Here is a 19523-nt window from a genome sequence, read left to right on the forward strand (position 1 = left end):
TGTGTTTGTCTCCTATATGATATATTTAACTGAAATTTCTTATTCAAACAACCAATGATTTATCAAGGAAAATCATGAAAATTTTCAGGGGTGCCCAAACTTTTGCTGTAACTGTTTTGACTTTCTAAAGTAGTGGTTCTCAAATGCTGTGTGTTAATGGTACAGTTGGGATTGGTACAGTTTGGAACTGTAAAGCTCTGAGTCAGGATTGCTTTTAGAATGAGAACACTACCTTTACTTGGTATGCAGGGTGTGGGCTGTACCAGATGGCCAGGTAGCATGACTTGTTTCCATTTTATTCTGGTACCCCAATGGAAGTGCACCAAAGAATTAAATGGTTGGGGCTGGTTGTTTTGGTACTATTCCTAATGGAAGTGCAAAAAAAAAGACTTACCGTACTGTACAAAACTGAACCATTCCACTGGGTGGAAACACAGCTAGAGAGGGGTCAGGGATTCATCGCTATATATATTAAAATGATGTCTTAACATTTCATATGTGGACCCACTTTCTAAAGATGGCAATTGTGACACCATTTAAAGTGTAAAACTGCTGTTCAAGACATTAATAAATATTTCCTAAAAGACAAAGAAAACCTATCCTTCCCCCCAAAAAAAAACTCCCAACTGTGCATCCTGGCCTCTTCTCTGGGAATGAAGTGCACGAGTTGCCAAACGGAGCAGATGCTGCTGTTGGAAAACTGAGTTGGCAGCTGTGAGTATACGGTCATACATTTATACGTGCTATTTATAGTGTTTGGGAGACAAATGCAATCTTAATGCCTGTGGTTCTGCTGTGACCATGTAGCACTACTGTGTGAGACTGATGAAATTGATCACAAATTGCTGACATGTAGACAGTTGAGATCAATCTTTTACAGCACATGATCACTAATACTTTGACATGGGTAAGTTTCTCCACACCTTGTAAGTAGCCACCTATATTCTATTGTTACTTCACCCATAATAACAATCTGAGTCTCAGCACCAAGACTAAATTTAGAGGAGCTTGTTGAGCAGAGTGTATACAACCGTGTTTCTGCAGTTTTGATCAAAACCCTAGGAAAGCTATCCTGAATATCCTGAAAGGAAAGGCTTAAGGTTTATGGTTTGGGGTTCCATCGAGAAAAACAGCAATTTTACATCAGCAACACAGGAGTTGTTGATCCACTGCTACCTCCATCAGTGAGTTTAAATTTATGTTGATTGAAATCCTTCATTTGGATTCACCGAAGTGACACAACTATAGCAAATGGGACAGTTTCTGAGTCTGTGTGAGCAACAATGTTGTTTTTCTATATAGACTTTGGCCGAGCTGGAAAAAGTACTAAAATATTGTGCTCAAGTAAAAGTACCAATACTTCGATGAAATATTACTGAAGTAGAAGTAAAAAGTAGTTCATTTGAAATGTACTTTAAGTAAAAGTTACTTAGTTACTTTGCGCTGGGTGTGAGGGTAGTAGAAATATGACAAGGGGTCAGAAATCCAAAACTATTTTGGAGCTCACGCGCTCGGCGCGACACAGGATATTATGTCACTTTTGGCGCGCGCCCTCTATGTTCCTAAGTTATTGTAGATTTTATTTTATTCCAGTATATTATGAAATAATGTTTTATTATTTGTATTTGTATCCAATCACAAGGTTGTATGGCTTGTTTTTCATTAACCCGGAATGAGCCTTTTATATTTATACGAAGGGCTGGGTCAGCTCTACTGAGCATCACCATGTTTTTTTTTGTTTGTTTTTTTACAATAGCTGAAAATGGACAAACTAAACATCTTTTGATTTTTGATGCTAACTGAAGGCTACATACTGTAGATCATCCAACACTTGAAAGGGAAGGGTAAGGTGAGGGCTAGTCAGCTGCAACATAACTTTACATAACACAATGTATCTTTAACGGGATAAAATAGTTTTTCCCCGTTATGGCAATCCGTTTGATCCTTTATTCGATATCCTTGATATCAGACTTAAGGTCCATATGGCACAATGACCGAAGCGTCTCCAAATGTACAAGCAAACGTCTTTGCACCCAAAATGGAAGGATATACTCTGTAAGAGGGTGTGTGGTATTAACCATGCTGTGACCAAACAGGATCAATTGACCCCCAGAGGCAGAAATCAAGGAGGGGTGGGGAACTAATGTTGACAGCCTCTAGGCAAGGGACACACAGGCTGAGTTATTTTCTGGACTGTTAAAAGTTCCTGTCACAACAAGCCAACGTTTTGTCCCATTTGGAAAGCTCCAAAACCCTTTGATCATGTGACTTGCATCGATGTGTTTCGATAATTAACTTGTTATCTTTTACACTGAACAGTCATAATACTCCGTATTCAGATGGACGTGTAGGAGCCAGTGTTTTGCCAGTGTATTGAATCGAATTTTGAAGAACTAAAGGACATTTTTGTCTTTCAGTCAGCTGGGGAGGAGATACTTTTCTCTGTCTGGACGGTTGTGCAGCAGCTTGTCTGCTGCCCTCTGTAGGTCACGCCTGTCACACACAGCAAAGGTTCACATCACACAAGTCACGTCCACAAAGCTGTTGCATCATTAGGTGTTTGGTATTTAATGTGTATTAATATAATAATAATTCATATTTAAAATAAGGTGTTCGATGAGTGTTAATCATGCGTCCTCTATGTGTCAGATGTGTAAACATGGAGGAGGAGCAGCAGGTATGATTTACCCTGTGGTCACATGATTATAGGATGTTAGACTCCTTTTGTATTCAACAAAATTACCACAAATAGCAGATTTACTTTGCTGTTCGACATCCATGTCCTTGTGACAGCTGTACTTTGTAAACTTCTCACATTCAAATACATTTGTAATTGTGAATTATTGTTAAACCACAATTATATACTTTCTATTCACCTTTTTTTTTTTTACATTTTGCACATAATTATAATTAGATTTACCATAATAAAGTCACATTTATATAACCTAAATATAGCTTACATGTTTAATAATTAAAAGTTAATACAAATACCCTAAAAGTTAAACACAAATTACAAGCCAAGTAAAAAAGAAAGTGTAGCTACTACACATTTGTTCATTTTCAATCATGTTGACCTGGAGATTAGAATATTAGATGATTCTCAAACTAAAGCCTCTGGAAACGTGGCTTGGTATATTAAAAATGCTTATATTATATCAAAGTTGAGTGTCTCATTAAGCATCCACAAAAGTCTGAGTGAAAATAACTATTCATAACTATTCCAAAGCACCGGCGTTTCTCTGGGTGTGGAGAGTTTTTTTTTTAAAAATGCCATGTCCTCATGCATCCAGGGACTGCACAAACTGGCATAAAGATGAATGAATAGATATAGATAGATATAGATAGATTCTAATCGCAAAAGGCTATGGGGGAGTTGGCTCAGAGTCAAAGAGGCAGATTGAGCAGGAGCAGAACGGTTTTGATAACCGTCACTCAGGGGGTTGGGTGACACGCTGAAGTGGATGATTTATTATTGGTATGTATTTATTTGTCATAAACCCTAGAGATAACCCAATTCAAACCCACATTTCAACAGTTAAATATTTCGAATTTGGTTTCCAAATTTTTTACATGTTAAATATTATGTACATAAGACCCTAAATTACATAGTTAGAAGACTTTTGTGGATTTGGGTTTCCAGAGGCTTTAAGTCTGTTGGAAGTTTGAAAATAAACCCTTTTTGGGGCGTGGTGAAACACCGTCTGTCTGTCTGCAGCCACTAAACCATTTTTTATTAAAATGACTTCTTGACTCAGTGGGCACACATGGTGCAGTCAGTGATAACTATGTATCAGTGCCTCATACAACCATACTTAAAAAGAACCCGTGTTGGGTTACCTTTGTTGAGCTCATGCCGCAGAACATGCACTCTGTCATCGGTTTAAAAATACAAAGCTGTCATGCTAACAGTCTCCTGTGAGTTTTCAGGGGGTAGTGACGTGTGGCAGGTTACCATGGTTACCTCACAGTTTCTCCTCCGAAGAACAGCCCAGTGTAACATGAAACCTCAAGGGGGCGGCAGGCTCACTGTTAACTGCAAAATCAACACTCGCCTTGAAATCATTTTCCACAGAAGATGGCAGTGGATGTGCTGTGAGGCATCACCACACAGTGCAGCAGCTTAACTTTGCATTTATTATTGTAAATCTGGAGAGAGTTGCCTCCAGAGGGTGTGTGTTCTGGTGCTCGATTCCGCGGCCTCCTCCTTAACATCTTGCAGCCTAATTGGCGTCCTCTGGCTTCCTGTGGAAACTGCCTCGGCGTTCTGTTGTCAGAGTGAGATTGGCGCTCACGCCGAGTGCGAACCAGGGAACAAACATCCCTGAAATATTATGAACTTCCTCTTCTGCTGCAGAGACAGCAGCTATAAATAGGCCAGGTTATTTTCAGGCAGCACTTGTGAGATTTGCTCATGCAGCCCTGATCTGATCTGGGCTGGGCTGAGCTGAGCCTCCATGGGGACTCTGGTTACAGGTCAGTGCTGCAAATACCCCACAGCAGGATGAACCTGTGAACTACACCTCACTGAGATCTGGTCCTCATTCTTAAAATGGGAGAGACATACAATTCACTGTCCCTAAACCCTTACCCTCAGTCTTGAGATTCACCACCAGGACATTAAAGAATGATGACCAATCACGATGCCTCAGCATGTGTCGAGGAAACAAGCTGCACTCACTGCACACACTACATCAACACATCAGAATATCCATTCTGTTATTATTATAATAACCTTTATTAACCAGGAATAAAAACTCATTGAGATTAAAAATGTATTTTGCAAGAGTTTTCCTGGCCAAGACAGGCAGCAGGACATATAGGTTAGAGCACAGACACAAGCATACAGCATACAACACACAAACAAAATAAACAAAATATACATAAAAACATACCCAGTCCTTAAAACATGCTGTTATGACCCTGGGTCATAATGTATTTGAGGTTGCCTGTTCGGTTGTTATTTCTGTTCTGTTGTTATTTCTGTTCTGCTGTTGTTCCTCCCTGCCTGAGGGTGGTGCTACTACCCTGGGTGTCTCTTCTCTTAGGTGCAGGTACCGACTGCTGATTGGAGGAGGAAGATTGGGAGCAGCATAAAATGGCCGCCGCTTGAGCTGTTCTCTCTCTTCTCTTGGCCCTACTCCCAACAGCACCATGTTTTTGTTCTGTCTAAGAGTATTTTGTAATTATTGTCCAGCAATGCAGGTAGCGGTAAGGGTGGGTAGCTCTTTTTCTTTGAAGCTCTTTTTCTCCTGTTTATTTTATAAGGAGTCAGGTCAGAAACCTGTATTTTATTTTATTTACTTTTGATAGGGAAGTTATATTGGGTTACAGATTGTTTTGTTTGTTGTTTTGAGCCATGCTCACCCTGATGAGTTGCTACCATGTGTTTTTGGAGTATTACAATAAATGACTGTGAGCTCCAGCCTTGTGGCCTTGGTCGTCCTTGGGAGTGGGGAAAGAGGGGAGCAACTTTCATTGTTATGCACAGTTCCCCTTGGCCGGTCGTAACAATGCATAAACTACTTAGAATGTACAGAGTGTGATATACAATCACATAATCTGCAAAGTATTCAATACAATCAATCAAGTGCAATTACGCAAAACATGTACAGACATTTATTTCTGCCAGTGTGTGACGAGACCAGATTTTTCAGTTTCAGACAAACCTGTAGTTTGTTCCAGGAAAAAGGAGTGACCTATTTAAATGCCCTTTTTCCTAAAGGACCCTTGGCACTGACAGTAGGAGTAAGTCCTGCGATCGAAGACAGTAACTTCCTGGACTGTTCTGATGAATGTAGGCCCGATTTTTTTTTTTTTTAAAAAAGGGACCAGGCATATTACTAGATATTTTAATTTAAATATACAAGATTATAGCGAGTGCTATTGCAGATCTCCTGTTTCCAACGTGCTCATAATATTGCACATTATTCTCACTGCACATGGTTTAAAAGTGCATGGATAGATTGCACAAAGCCATATGGCACAAGACCCATTTCAGTGGTAGTGTATCAAATTAGTGTACATGGATGTCGATGTAAGCAACATACACAACAGAAATGGCCAACAATAGGGTGCATGCAGATGTGACATTCTGGCTTGTTCGTAGTCATAATCATGGTTTCAAAAACAGGCACAGCTTTCAAATCATCGTCATAGTTTCTGAGGACAGGCAGAGGTTCTGACATGAGAAATCATGATACAAGCAGTTATACTTGGTGGGTACATTGCTGGTGCGCTTTTAACCATTGTCACTTCACCCCGCGGAGTGGGAGTGAAGTATTGTTTTTAGTGGCTCTGTGTGTCCGTGTGTCTGTTTGTGCTTCCACACTTGCACTTGCCAATATGACCAACAGAGGCCGCCAGAGGTAGACTTATAAAATAAGTAGTTTGATTGTTTTGGTCTGTACCAGTCAGCAAAATGTTACAATGTAGCAAACAGAGGTGGGTACGATTTGCGTTCACATATGCATAGTTCTAAATGAACCAAAATAGACCGCGAAGACCATGGGCACTGGAATCGGACTAACCCCGGATTTCCACCGGGCGCATCACCGCCGCGGAACGTAAGCACCGCGGTCACCGGAGCTGATCGCTGCCACTCTAATCAATGTGAGCATTTCCACCGGGGACGCCGCCTGGTGGGGATTGAAGCTGGGCAGAGAATGGGGCAAAACAGTGCCACTGAGGTTCCGAGGTTCTGACGCACCCGGTGGAAATCCAGGGTTATCCCGTATCTCATAATGCATTAAACTAGACTGTTTATTCCCATTTGGTTTGGTTGCTTTCACACCAGAGGAACCGTACCAAAGTAGGGCGGATAAATCGTCCGAGACCTGGTGCGCACCAAAGGACCGAGATTACATTCACACCTACGCAAACGAACTGAACCGCAGCATTTGGTGCGCACCAAATGCTGTAGGTGTGAACGCACCCTAAGATATGGCAGTGTTTGGATCTGCAGGTGGACAAGTCAGACCATATAACACTAGTGTACAATAAACAGAGATATGTCAGTGTTAAATCACAAAGCTCTAGGCTAGGAGGACATGGAAACACGACAGGGTTGTAGTGGGAAGTAGGAATTCCGTTTGGAATGTCCCATTGAGTAGTTACGCTTTAATTCAGTCGTACAACAAGTGCTGTTCATTTTTGCTATGCTGTTTTTGTGGGAAAACTACAATGAGGTGTGTGCTGGTATTGCTAACAATGGCTAGCCCAAGATACGTTTTCATCCATGTTTTCAACTTCTCAAGCGGAACAGTAAACTCTGATCTTGCTAGCATTTCCACCACAGGCTGTGGAGGCAATAGCTGCGTCAGCTACATAACCACCATGACATCACATTAGTGTGACACAGTGACGTTCACCGATCAGTTCAACAAAGAAGAAGAAGAAGAAGAAGACTCGGGGAAAGTCCATAAACCATCCTCGCCCCCATCTGAACTCTGAGCTAAAGAGAAGACCCACTCATGATTGACATGTACAGCAGGTACGAAACATACAGAACCTGTTTGCTGTTTGTGTTTGTGTGACTTAAAGGTCAACAGGAAACTGAGTCAATACACACTAGCTTAGCTGAACTTAGCACTAGCTAAACTGTGCAAAATACTGACTGACAGTGTGTGTGTGTGTTGTTATTCCCAGGATCTGATCTGATTCATCTTCCATCCAAGGGACACCCACAGCGTCACACACAACCCTAACCCACACAGGTCAGGTCAGACACACTGACACTCCAAAGTAAAAGGAAGAAACCATTGTGTTGCTACACCATGAAAGTAACCTGCCAATGAAGTGTACTTGTCACTCGTCCTTTTCCGTGACCTCTGACACACAGGATTCCTCCACAGGAAGTAAAAGTCGAGAAAAATATAGATTCCTCAGTCTCAACTGATGTCTTGATGAGAGCAGGGAGGTTGGAAAATAAGAGTTTTTATGGTCGCTGTGTGACAGGGATTTACAGTAAGGCCAACTTCCTGGTTGACAATATTAAAAGGATATTCTTTGTAAACTGTTCACTTTCCCATGTACCATTGAGAAAATCAGTGTTGTTGTTGTTTGTTTTAGCTCACTGGGATACAAGAGCTGCTGGTCTACGGATGCCTTGTTTGATAAGTTGATAGGTTTGCGTCACTTGGGTAAATCTGAATAAAGCATAAAGGATTTGTGCCTGTTAAAGCATGGACAGCATTGTATAAACAACACCAATTTACTCATTGGACTTGTGAGAGGTGAACTGTTTAGAAAATAATTGACACAAACTTCAATATCCGGTCAGAAAAGACTGTCTAATGAGTGAAATAGTGTGTCAGTCTCCTTTCTCTTTAATTCTGCAGTAAATTAGAAACTTATCTTGGAGGTCAGTCACCTCTTCTATTTTAAAATAGAACAGGACAGAGACTGCTCCAAGGCTGTGCAGTGTGTGTGTGTGTGTGTGTGTGTGTGTGTGTGTGTGTGTGTGTGTGTGTGTGTGTGTGTGTGTGTGTGTGTGTGTGTGTGTGTGTGCGTGCGTGCGTGTGTGTGTCAAGGGTTTCCTGTTGATGCCAGGCTGTCAAGAATGCCTCCAGCTTGGATCAAAGGTTAAAGGATGTGTGTCACTGCTACTTCCCCTCTTTCACCACTGCCCCCTCCACACACACATGCACGCATGCATGCGCACACACACACACTCTCATCGAGGGACAGACATTCTATCCATCTATCTGTCTGTCTGTCTGAACCACATTCAGAAGAAATGCCTTTCAATTGATTTTTGTAATTGTAAATTATTGTTAAAACAGAACTATTATTAATAATTATTTTAACACTTTGCACATAATTATAATTATATTTATACTAATGAAATCACACTTATATAGCCTATATATAGCATTTACATCTAATTTGCGGATAATATAAGATAATATATCTGTAGGCATGAGAAATAATGTGAATCAAATAAAAGCAGGTATAATAAAAGACATTAAAACCCTAGTACACTAAAGTCAATCATTTTGACTTGGAGATTCGAATATTAGATGATTCTCAAATAAAGTCAGTTGGAAGTTTAAGAATAAACCCTTTTTGGGAGGTGGTGAGATGTACATGTTTGTGTTTTCCTGCCTGCCAATCATATTGAACCCTCATGACCTCTCAGCTGGCAGCTATAACCTCTACAGCTAATTTATTTTTCTCTGTTCTGTTATTCCAGACTATGTCCACTTTTCACACCACAAATGATGATGATGTCCTCTAACAAGCCATGTTGCATAATGTGTACGTGGAAATCTGATGACATTTGGCACTTAGCAGGAGAGCAGTGTCAGGGCCGTGGTCAGTGGCCTCTTGTGAGTCCCCAGGGTCAGGAAGAAGGCTATGAGAGCACAAGCCGCTTGTTTGTGTTTAGAAAGCGTGTGGTGGGTACGCGTGTCACTTGCTTGTGTATCCTCTGGTAAGCACAAGTGGGTTGTGTCTTGAACACATGCAAACACACACTAAATCTACAGGGTGGGTACTGGGAATGTCGCAGGCAGGATGCTACGTCTGTCTAGGAGGAAACAGCTCTCTCTCTCTTTTTTGTGTGTGTGTGTGTGTGTTCACTTGTATTTGTTACCTCTTGAGGACCTTTTCTGTCATAAACACTGACACGTTGTCAGGACCAGTTGTCCTCATGGAGACCAAAACCTGGTCCTAATGAGGCAGAACTCACTTGTCTTATGCCTTATGGGGACAAAAAGCAAGTCGACCTAATGTAAATTATTAAATTTTGAGGTGAAGACGAATGTTGTATGGTAAGGATGAGGTTCAGGTTAAGGTTAGGTGCACTCATAAGAGGATAGCTGTGTGCTTGTAGGGAGTAGTAGACACATTTGTGGGTAAACATCACCATGAAATTAAACAAGCTTACACACACACACGCACACACACACACACACACACGCATGCACGCACGCACGCACACACACACACACACACAATCTTAATCTAAAACCTCAACTCAATTCACATCTTATCTCTAACTAACCATCACAACTTAATACATAATCCCAGTCCTTATAACACTTAGAGGCTAACTCTAACCTTAAAAACAACAATTAAAGCTCAAGTGTATAAGAATTAGTGACATCTAGTGGTGAGACTGCAGATTTGAACAAACAGTGAGTGCTCCAGTGCATTAGTGGCCTTTATATCCCAGAATTGCATTGTAAGCATCCTCTTCAGGGCAGAAGGGAATCAGGCTTGTAATTGGAGGGTTGATAGTTTGAATCTCTGTCAGGTAAAGGGATGGGGTACCCCTGAGCAAGGCACTCATAGTGCCAGTTCCAAGCCTGGATAAATGGAAGGGTTGCGTCAGGAAGGATCTGGTGTAAAAATCTCTGTGAAATGTAATATGCGGATCATAAGCTATGGCGACCTCTAGAATGGTAGAAAATCCAAAAATCAAACAAAAACACACAAACATACATGCGGGTAATATATAATCAATGCCAATTAACCCTAAATGTTACACTTGACTTTTTACCTTCAAAAAGCCCTTTTTATTCTGAGAACCTGCCAGAAATGTCCTCATTACAATGGTTTAATCCATGGTCCCCACAACTATAGGGACACAAGTATACACACACACACACAAAAGAAACATATCCTCTACATGTGACATCCATCTCGAGCCAAGCCAAGCTCCACATCCTCCCCATGATCCTTCCACCAGAGAAGCAACATCCTCTGGCTGCAGCGAGGGAAGCTGGCCTCACACACTCTCTGCCCTGCAACAGGTAAACACCCCAACTCTCAATGCACAAAACCTACAACCCCTGCTGTCCATGTTTCTATTCCTCGACTCAGAGAAGTCACGATCTATATGTCAGGTAAGAGCTTCTTATTGAAAGACAAGACGCACTTTCTTAAAATGCATATGACAGCAAATGTCTCAGGGCTGTTTTTGCTTTTTTCCACAGATTTCTCTGTGGGATGGTCTTCTAAGACACAGTCCACTTGCTTAAGCCAAGCATTCAGATCTGAGGGAAAAGGTCTAATATATTTTTCTTCAACTGACAAAGTGGCGAAGGAACAGAGAGACAAAAGAAGACAATAAAAGAGGCGCAACAATGATGGAACTCACAATCCAGCTAATCCCGACAGGGGAAATCATCCTTTCTCCAGGGAAAAATGGAGAACACTGCTGCCACAAATGCAAGGTCAGTGAACACACAGTAATGTCAGATAACCCACTTCCCTTTCTTTTTAGTTGTGATAGAGACACATTTACATATTTTATTTGAATTGATTTCATGGCCTATTATTTACACAGCATTAGTGGTTAGTAAATAAGTTTCATTTTAGCCCTGAGCTGTTCTCCACAATGATAGGAATCATTATTCTGACTCAGTTATTCATGGACACAGGGAGTGGTCTCTGTGGACTTGTACTTGTGATGCAACTACATGTTTTGCCCATGATATGCCTTCCATTAATTAATTTAAAAAAATCCTAAACCATTGTTGCTCGAAAAATATACACAATGTTGAGACCAATTTCTTTAAAAGATCAAAGTACTTCTAGAACAGTACAAATGTAAATATGAATGAATGAAATATGCACGATAAATAAAAGTCCCTTATTCACACAGATAACTGAACACAGTCCAGTCACTGCAGTCACTGCAAGATATTTTCATGAAAAATTAATTGGACATAATCGGTGTTCCCATGTCAGCAACAGGTCTACAGCTGAATGTGGAAACCATGCCTCCTATTGGTGAACAATGAAAAATCGCGGCAATGCAATGGAGTTTAAACATCTTAGAGATTATTTGGAGCACACTAAATCTGAAGTGTATTACATTACCTTTAAAGTAATAGTTCAACAAAAGAATCACATAATAAATGTTATCCCAGCTTAATGCCCAAATGCACAGCTTTATCTATTTTATAGACAATTTTTGTGTCTTGCTTGTGTCCCTTTGGAAGCTGCTCACTCTCTGAACCAAAGAGAATATCAGCGATTTTACATCACAGCAAACAGGAGTTACCACTGCTGCTTGCTGCTTCCATCAATATATTTAAATGTGTTATTTTGTGACTTCTGTGTTTAAAGTTCTTTCAGATTTATCTAATGGACACAAACCTATCAAACATGGTGGCAGTAGACCAGTGAGCTGTGTCCCGGTGAGCTAAAAATGCAGATTTTCTCATGGGCTCTAAACAAAGCAGTTTAAAAACTTCAGTTTTGCGCCCCCTGCACCAAAAACTTTCTAACTGCAAGATCAAGCAGATGGCACATTCTGAGGAAAGTGTAGACTTAAGCAGTTGTGGGTTTTATTAGTTGAGCCTTTTGTTTAGCGATGAACATGTTTTTACTTGTGTCCCTGTTAGGAGCCATGTGATCAGAGAGAATGAGCTCGGCTGTCTTATGCTAGTTATTGGTTCAGTCAGGTGGGGGCACCCACAGGTCAGGTAGCACTGAGTATTTGTCAGTACCTGATCTAACCCTAATCCCTTGAATACATCCCTGACACAAACAAGGCTTTGTGTATCTTGATATTGAATCTTAATATTGCAGGTAAAACAATCACACTTGATTATTTATGAAAAACATATTTTGAGTTTTAATGCCTGCCTAAGTCCATGTGGGGCCCAGAAGGCTTATATTCAGGCTGATGGGTCCCAAGTGGGTTTGTCCAGTGTTTCCATGGTACTGAGTGGGTACTACGGGGACATGGGCTTGAAGTGGGCAAAGTATGCAGGTCCCATATGGTTTGAATAGGCAAACACAGATGGGGTCACCATAGAAACCACACACTAACCCACTTGGGACCTATATTGTCAGCCCGAATATAACCCTAGCTAACTGAGGGCTATATAAGTTCTCCAACACACATAGACCTTGTTCAGACCGCAGCCCAAATCAGAATTTTAAGATAGGAAAAGTGCCTTCTGCGTGACTCTAACAACAACAATGGCGTAGATCCAGAGGGATGGAAGTTAAATGGATCCACATTAAACAATCGAAACAGTGAAAGACAATAGTAAAAAAATTAGAAGAACATTTTTGCTGCAGCCCTACAATTTGGTTATTTTGTTTAGACTATTTGTTTTTCCAGGGTTTGGTCTGTAACTATAGAAAACCATGTGGAAGACTAGAATAGACAATATCAATATGGACACGTGATCTGATCACTTGCTATACATAATGTGAACAGCTGATCAGGAATCAGATCAGATTCTGATCAGATGTGCTTACAAATCTGATTTGGGCTGCGGTCTAAACCCGGCCTTGGAAAGGGAAGGGTGAGTAGAGGATTATGTCCCAATAAATGTTACTAAATTCTACACACTGTACCTTTAACTGTGGAAATCTTGTTGCCCTGTCACTAAGTATCTTCTTAACGTGTGTGTGCTCATGCAGAAAGTTGCTCTAAAACATTGATACATGTGTTGCATACCTATAGCCTCATGTAGGAGGACAGTCATAAAGCCAGCTGACGTCTTATATCTACCGTATAAACCGTACGTCTAAGGAATGAAAGGAATGAGTTCTTTATCCCGAGGAACGAGGTACCATTTGGTACAGTTTAGCGAGACCTGACACCCGATTAGGAGATATATATTGAGAGGAATGCGGTGTGGTTAATGTGAGCTGCTGTTTGCCGGTCAGTGATGATGGAGGAGGTGTGGAATGTACTGGAGCCTGGAAGGGAGGAAGCGACAAAGACATTCCAATACACAGCTTCACTTTTCCCCCTCCTCCCCACATTCCTCCAAGGTCAAAAATCAGCCTGCCTGTTCAGGATGTGTGTAAAAGGTGTGCCTGTGTGTAAAGATATTATACATATACTTATATAGTAAGAGATCAGAATTAAAATCAATTTTGATTAACAGGCGGATAAACATAATTCACCTCAATGCAGCGTCTTGTCCTGTTTGGTACCTCTTAAAAGCAGAGTTTTAATATCTGAATCTAAAATACTTAATGAAGGTTTTTTTTTAATGAACTATGTGAATTATGAAGTTTAATGTTGTTCAAGAATTATGAACAATCTCAAATGTGACCCAACTCTTTACAGGTCACACCTCAGGTGAATATTCCCAACAATTCTAGGACACACTCCTGAAATTTAGATAATAAATAACTTAATTAGGGTGTGAGCACTGACTGGTGTGAATCCTTTTCATCATCTTTTCCTCTCTTTTTTTTTGGACCATATTCTTTGGGTGCACTTACCATGCACGACAACTTGATTATGCCTGTAACCACGTAACAAGCTAATGCTATATCATTAATGTGTGTTTCAGAGCTGTTCCAATGCATCAATGAACTTTAAAAAAAAAAAATTAAATCTAGATTTCTTATGTTATATCTATCACATCTGTTTTCACATTAAGTTTTTTAAAAAACAAAGTTATTCGACTGGTTTACTTGTTTAATTGAAGTTCAGTATCGCCACACAAGTGGCCTAGTATTAAAAGTGCCAATTAATACTAGGCCACTTTTATCTATAGCCTACACTGGTTTCGATGTAAATAACACAATTATAATTAATCCAATTTATAGTGCTAAATTTGTATCAATAATATGGGGTGTCACGATTCTCCAAATCCTCGATATGATTTGATTATCAATCCTTTTTTTCCTCTTTTTAGTGCAGATCAAAATTATTTGTAGTTCCTTCCACTTGAAGTTACGCTCCTTTCTTGCACTCTGCAGACAGACCACTCTATGTGGAAAGTCGTGCAGGGCCTATACAAGTCACGCAAACGCTGCAGTTTCCGACACTCTCTCCGTCTTCGCCTCTGATACTTTTTGCGACATTGTGTCATGCAATTTCTTTATTAAAGGTGCATTATGTAATAAATCTAAATCAACTGGCCATAAAATCCTCCTAATATGTCACAGAGACTCAGGAATAATGTTCATATAACAAACTGAACTCACCAACAACAACAGTACAGACAAAATATTTGCATTAAAAAGAATATTTTGCAGACTGCAAATCATGTTTATGTTTTGAAATAAGATAAGATAAAATTAGATAGTCCTTTATTCGTCCCGCAGTGGGGAAATTTCCAGTGTTACAGCAGCAAGACAATAAAGATAAGGATAATAAATAATAATCATGCATTACCAAAAAGAAATAGAATATATAAAGTACAATATATAAAGATATTAACACTGACTATAAAAATAGGTTTAAAAATAGAATGTAGAATGTACATTATAACCGGTCTGCTGAATATACACAGTATGCACATGGTATTTACAGTGTAAGGAAACAAGGCTGAGCTATTAAATAAGGATAAGGATATGGATATTGCACAATGTTACGTCAGAAAACGAAACCTAAAAGATTTTGAATTTGAATGTAGTAACCGTTTTTGGCCACATTCTTACATATGTCACCTTTAAAGTTAGGTTCAAACATTTCAACCTAAACGACTGAAGCAGACAGTGCAAATGTGTCGTTTTTGCACTGATTGTGTGGGTTGTCTGTATTACATTATTCACAGAAAAGTTGTAAACATTGAAATCAGGTGGATTAAGTGTATGCGTGTTCCCGTATGGGTATCTCTGTGAGGACCAACAAGCACATTTTGGAAAAGTGAGGACATTTTAACTGGTCCTCACATTCTGTCACCGCTTAAAATGGCTCTTCGAGCATTTAGACTTGGGTTTAGGTTCAGGGTTATTATTAGGCATTAAGTTGTGATGGTTAAGGTTAGGGTAAGGGGCTATAGAAAGCATTATGTCTATGAGTGTCCTCACTACAAATGCTGCACAAACATGTGTGTGTCAGTGGAGTGGGAAGGATAAAGAGTTGGAAGTGGACTTTGGGTGGGGTGGTGGTCAGTGTTATGACCCTTCAGGCACAGTCTGTCCGTCTGACATTTTCTTGTCAACAGGATAAACCCTTATCATAATTAATGTTTTGTTTGTCCTGAACTCAGCTGTAAGCTGCACACCACCTCTTCCAGGGAAGTGGAAACATTGAAAGTTAAATTGACAAATCCATGACACGATACACCATTGCAGATGATATGTAGGACAAGAAGCAAATGTTATCACATTAGCAGATAGAAGAAGCAACAATAAAACAATGATGGTGCACTGTCAGCTATACACTCTTAGAAATAAATGTTCCAATAGGGTTCTTCTGCAAGGGCTGAGGTTCTACCTGGAACCATTTGCTTCTGAAAAACCCTTTCCTGAAGAAAGGGTTTTTCAAGGGTTCTTGATAACACTAATGATTCCAGTAAGAACCATTTTGATCCAGAGAATCCTTTAAAACCCTTTTCCGTAATAAATGGTTTTCCATAAAAAGGGTTCTCCTATGAGGGCAAGCCGAATAACCTTATATGGTTCTACTTAGCACTTTTATTTCTAATGGCGCTTTTCCACTAGCTCCGGGCTACACGGCACTGAGCGACACGACACGAAACGGCACGGTTTAGTTGTGTTTCCACTACAGAGAACGTACCTTCTCAACGTGGGCGTGGTTATCACAACACGGCTGCAACCCGGCTGCGCGAAACTGCTATGACGTCTTATACGCGAGACACACACGCACATAAACAATGACGGACGTGGACTCGTTCTGTTGCTCGGTCTGTGGCATTTGTTCACACACAGAAGAGAAGATCGCCAGAAAAAGCTACAGGCGGCAAGAAGAAATATTGTGGAGGAGTACAGAAAAGTTTGGGAAGTCATACATCATGAAACTGAAGATGAGATGTTACGAGACGACGAGTGAGGGTAAGCTAATATAGTTGCTATCGCTAACTAGCTCATATACAGTACTGTGCAGAAACGATGTTGTTTTTTTGAGTATGTAATACTCACGCATGTCTTGAACCAGAAACATTAATTAAGGTTCCACTCGAGTATTAACAGAGTTGTGTTATTGTTCAAGTGTAAGGGTCGATCACACTAAATACTGGACACCTGTAGAGGATGTTTTTTTTAAAACAACAAAAAACTGCATACATATATTCTGATTGTGTTCCAGTAAAGTGAAATAGAAATAATGATTCCTCTATTGTCATTATAGCAACAATCTAATAGTGGCCTCAGACTTCTACAAAGTACTGTACAATTGTACAGCGTAGTAATGACCGAAAGCAATCTCTATTTTTGGTATTCTGGTATTAACGTAAGCATGCTGCCTGTGTGTTTCAGATGGTTCTGTCACTCCTGAAAAGGAATGACTGTGAAGTCCAGCTGGTGAAATCCATGGTGGTGATGACCTGCTGTGCTCTGCATAACCTGTGTGAAAATCATGGTGAGACCTATGACACTGAATGAGATGCACACACAGCAGCTACAGTGGTTAAACCTGTGGTGGCAGTGGCACAGGGTGTAGAGGATGGCAGAGATGTAGGTGAGGGCCTGATGTGTCACTTGTTGTGAATTTGTAAAATGCTTTATTATTGTACTGTTTTTCACTGAATTACAAATAAAAGTTTGTACTTTCTGCAGAGATGTCTCCTTTTGTCTGTATACGTTTTGTTTGTAAAGGCTGCCACAATTAAAAGAAAAGAAATACGCATGACGTAATCACATAAGTCACATTGTTGTTTATTCAAACAAAAAAACACAGCAAACCAAAGTTAAATTGCACAGCAAATCAAATAAACTGTACATAGGTGGTGGAGTCCTAGGACAGGAGGGAGGAAATAGGTCACATGCTCCTGCCACCTATTGCCTGGACAAGCTGCCCAATCACTCAAAGGAATGCGTGGTTGAACGCAGCACTCCCGTGGTGTGGCGGTTACGTTGTGTCCGGTTCCACTTCTGCTACTGAACATCTTCCACCTGAAGCTCTGCGAGGACAGCTGTGTGCTTCTTTTTCTCTTCCCTACATAACACTATAGAGAAGAGAAAAGGGGTTATTAATCAAACCATTAAGGAAATACACAAATGCTGTAAATCATGTTTATTATTTCTTACCAGTTGCACAGATCTGTGGTCTGTGGCGAAGTTGGTGCCCCCGATAACGAAGCAGCTGATGGCTCTGCTGGGGTGGATGAACACTCCTCACATATGGAATGGGATTCTTGAACAAAAGAAGTGTATACATACGCTGTAATTACACGCATAACAATATATATATATATTCAGCCACAGACTGAAACACCCTAAATGAAGGAGCTTTATCATTATTATTATCCTTTATTCCTCCCTGCAGCTGTTAGCTCTCAGTAGACAACATATAACCAGGCTCCTCATCCCATGTGCAATATACTGTCTTTTTGCAAAAGTGTAATATAGACATATAATATCCGATGCTCATTCTCTGTCTATAATGTAAATATAGAACCCATACTGTATATTCTGGTCTAGTCTGTTTTAACACGCAAAGACAAAACGTTACACGGTAGTAAGTCTAATTCATGACTTGTACAAATCTGGTTTCTTTTACAGGTTTACGTAATGTTTTGTTGTAGGTTGAGCACCTAATAGCGACATTGCTAACTAGCTAGCCAACTACGTTGTCTCGTGTAAACAGACGGACAGAGATTACCGACACACATGATGTTACTTTTATAATGTCTTGTTTAAGCGAGTTTATTCTCAGCAGTAGTTAAACGTTGCTCTTAGGCTGAAAATAAAAAACTTACCGTTGGCGTGTGCAGAGTTATTGGAGTTGCTGTGTACGCCGTGAGCGGACATCGACTCCCGGCAAGACCTGCTCGTTACGGGCGGCTCCGTCCAGCTCTCTGTATTTTGTCGTCTCCGACTAAACACAGGACAGTCTGGACCTCGTCGTTGGACCATGGAGTGTTCTTATGCAGAGTCGCCATGTCCAAGTATTTGCGCGCTACTACTTTTTGAAAAATGGTGAAATAGACTCCTGCATCCTGTATTTTATGTCGCGCTCATGACGCACCCAGTGACGACACTTCTGGCCAATCAGTTACCGGCAGTTTTGACCAATCAGCGCATAGTACCTGCGCATAGTACCGGCACCACTGAATGGAACCTCACCACCGCAGGTACTAAAAATAGTGCCGAGTTCCAGGTACTACGCTAGTGGAAACACTCGCTAAACCGTGTCGTGTAGTGTAGTGCCGTTTAAAGTCGGGCCGGTGGAAAAGCGCCATAAGAGTGTACTGCCATCATGTTGTACTGTCTCATTCTTCTTCTGAAGTGACCCTGACTTTAAATGTGCTGTCACCTGCTGCTCACCACTTTACCCACACGACAGTGAAGTTTGTAAATCGCTCATTCTCCCATACCAAAGAGAAAAACTGTGTTTTTAAGCTCACAAACTCAGGAGTTGCTGTTCTACTACTGCCAAGTCTGCGACAAGTTTGCATTCAGTGTTTGAACAATGTCATGTAAAACCGTTGTGACGTAAAATTGCAGATTTTCTTTCTGGACTTTGACCTACACAAACATTATTTACACAATTACAAAAACCTGTTTGCTGTTTGCAGCCTTTTCCTGTTTGAAAAGGCTGTCAGACAGTGAGATAAAACTTATTCTTAAGATATTGTAATCTTAAATTGTTGTACATTTATAAGGAGAGCCTTTTTTAAGAGAGAGAG

At 40.5% G+C, this 19523-nt stretch overlaps 2 protein-coding genes and 1 long non-coding RNA gene across 4 annotated transcripts in view; 2 read left to right on the plus strand and 1 right to left on the minus strand.

Annotated features, from left to right (window-relative positions):
- LOC310924423 (large neutral amino acids transporter small subunit 4-like) overlaps window positions 1-19523 on the plus strand; it is a 209526-nt gene that overhangs the window by 90493 nt on the left and 99510 nt on the right. The gene's annotated exons all lie outside the window — the stretch shown is intronic.
- LOC310924799 (unconventional myosin-Ic-like) overlaps window positions 11088-19523 on the plus strand; it is a gene marked incomplete at its 5' end in the record, with an annotated part of 77375 nt that continues 68939 nt past the window's right edge. Inside the window, one exon of the mRNA XM_083886636.1 lies at window positions 11088-11177. Within this exon, the coding sequence (XP_083742762.1) occupies window positions 11088-11177 (90 nt within the window). The remainder of the gene's footprint in view (window positions 11178-19523) is intronic.
- LOC310924801 lies at window positions 17544-18784 on the minus strand. The gene is made up of 3 exons (XR_014592793.1): window positions 18594-18784; window positions 17923-18028; window positions 17544-17840 (listed from the first exon to the last, which is right to left on the minus strand). It is a non-coding gene; the product is annotated as an uncharacterized lncRNA (long non-coding RNA).

Source organism: Microchirus variegatus, assembly GCF_963457635.1.
Source record: "Microchirus variegatus genome assembly, chromosome: 3".
NCBI classification, from domain to species: Eukaryota; Metazoa; Chordata; class Actinopteri; order Pleuronectiformes; family Soleidae; genus Microchirus; species Microchirus variegatus.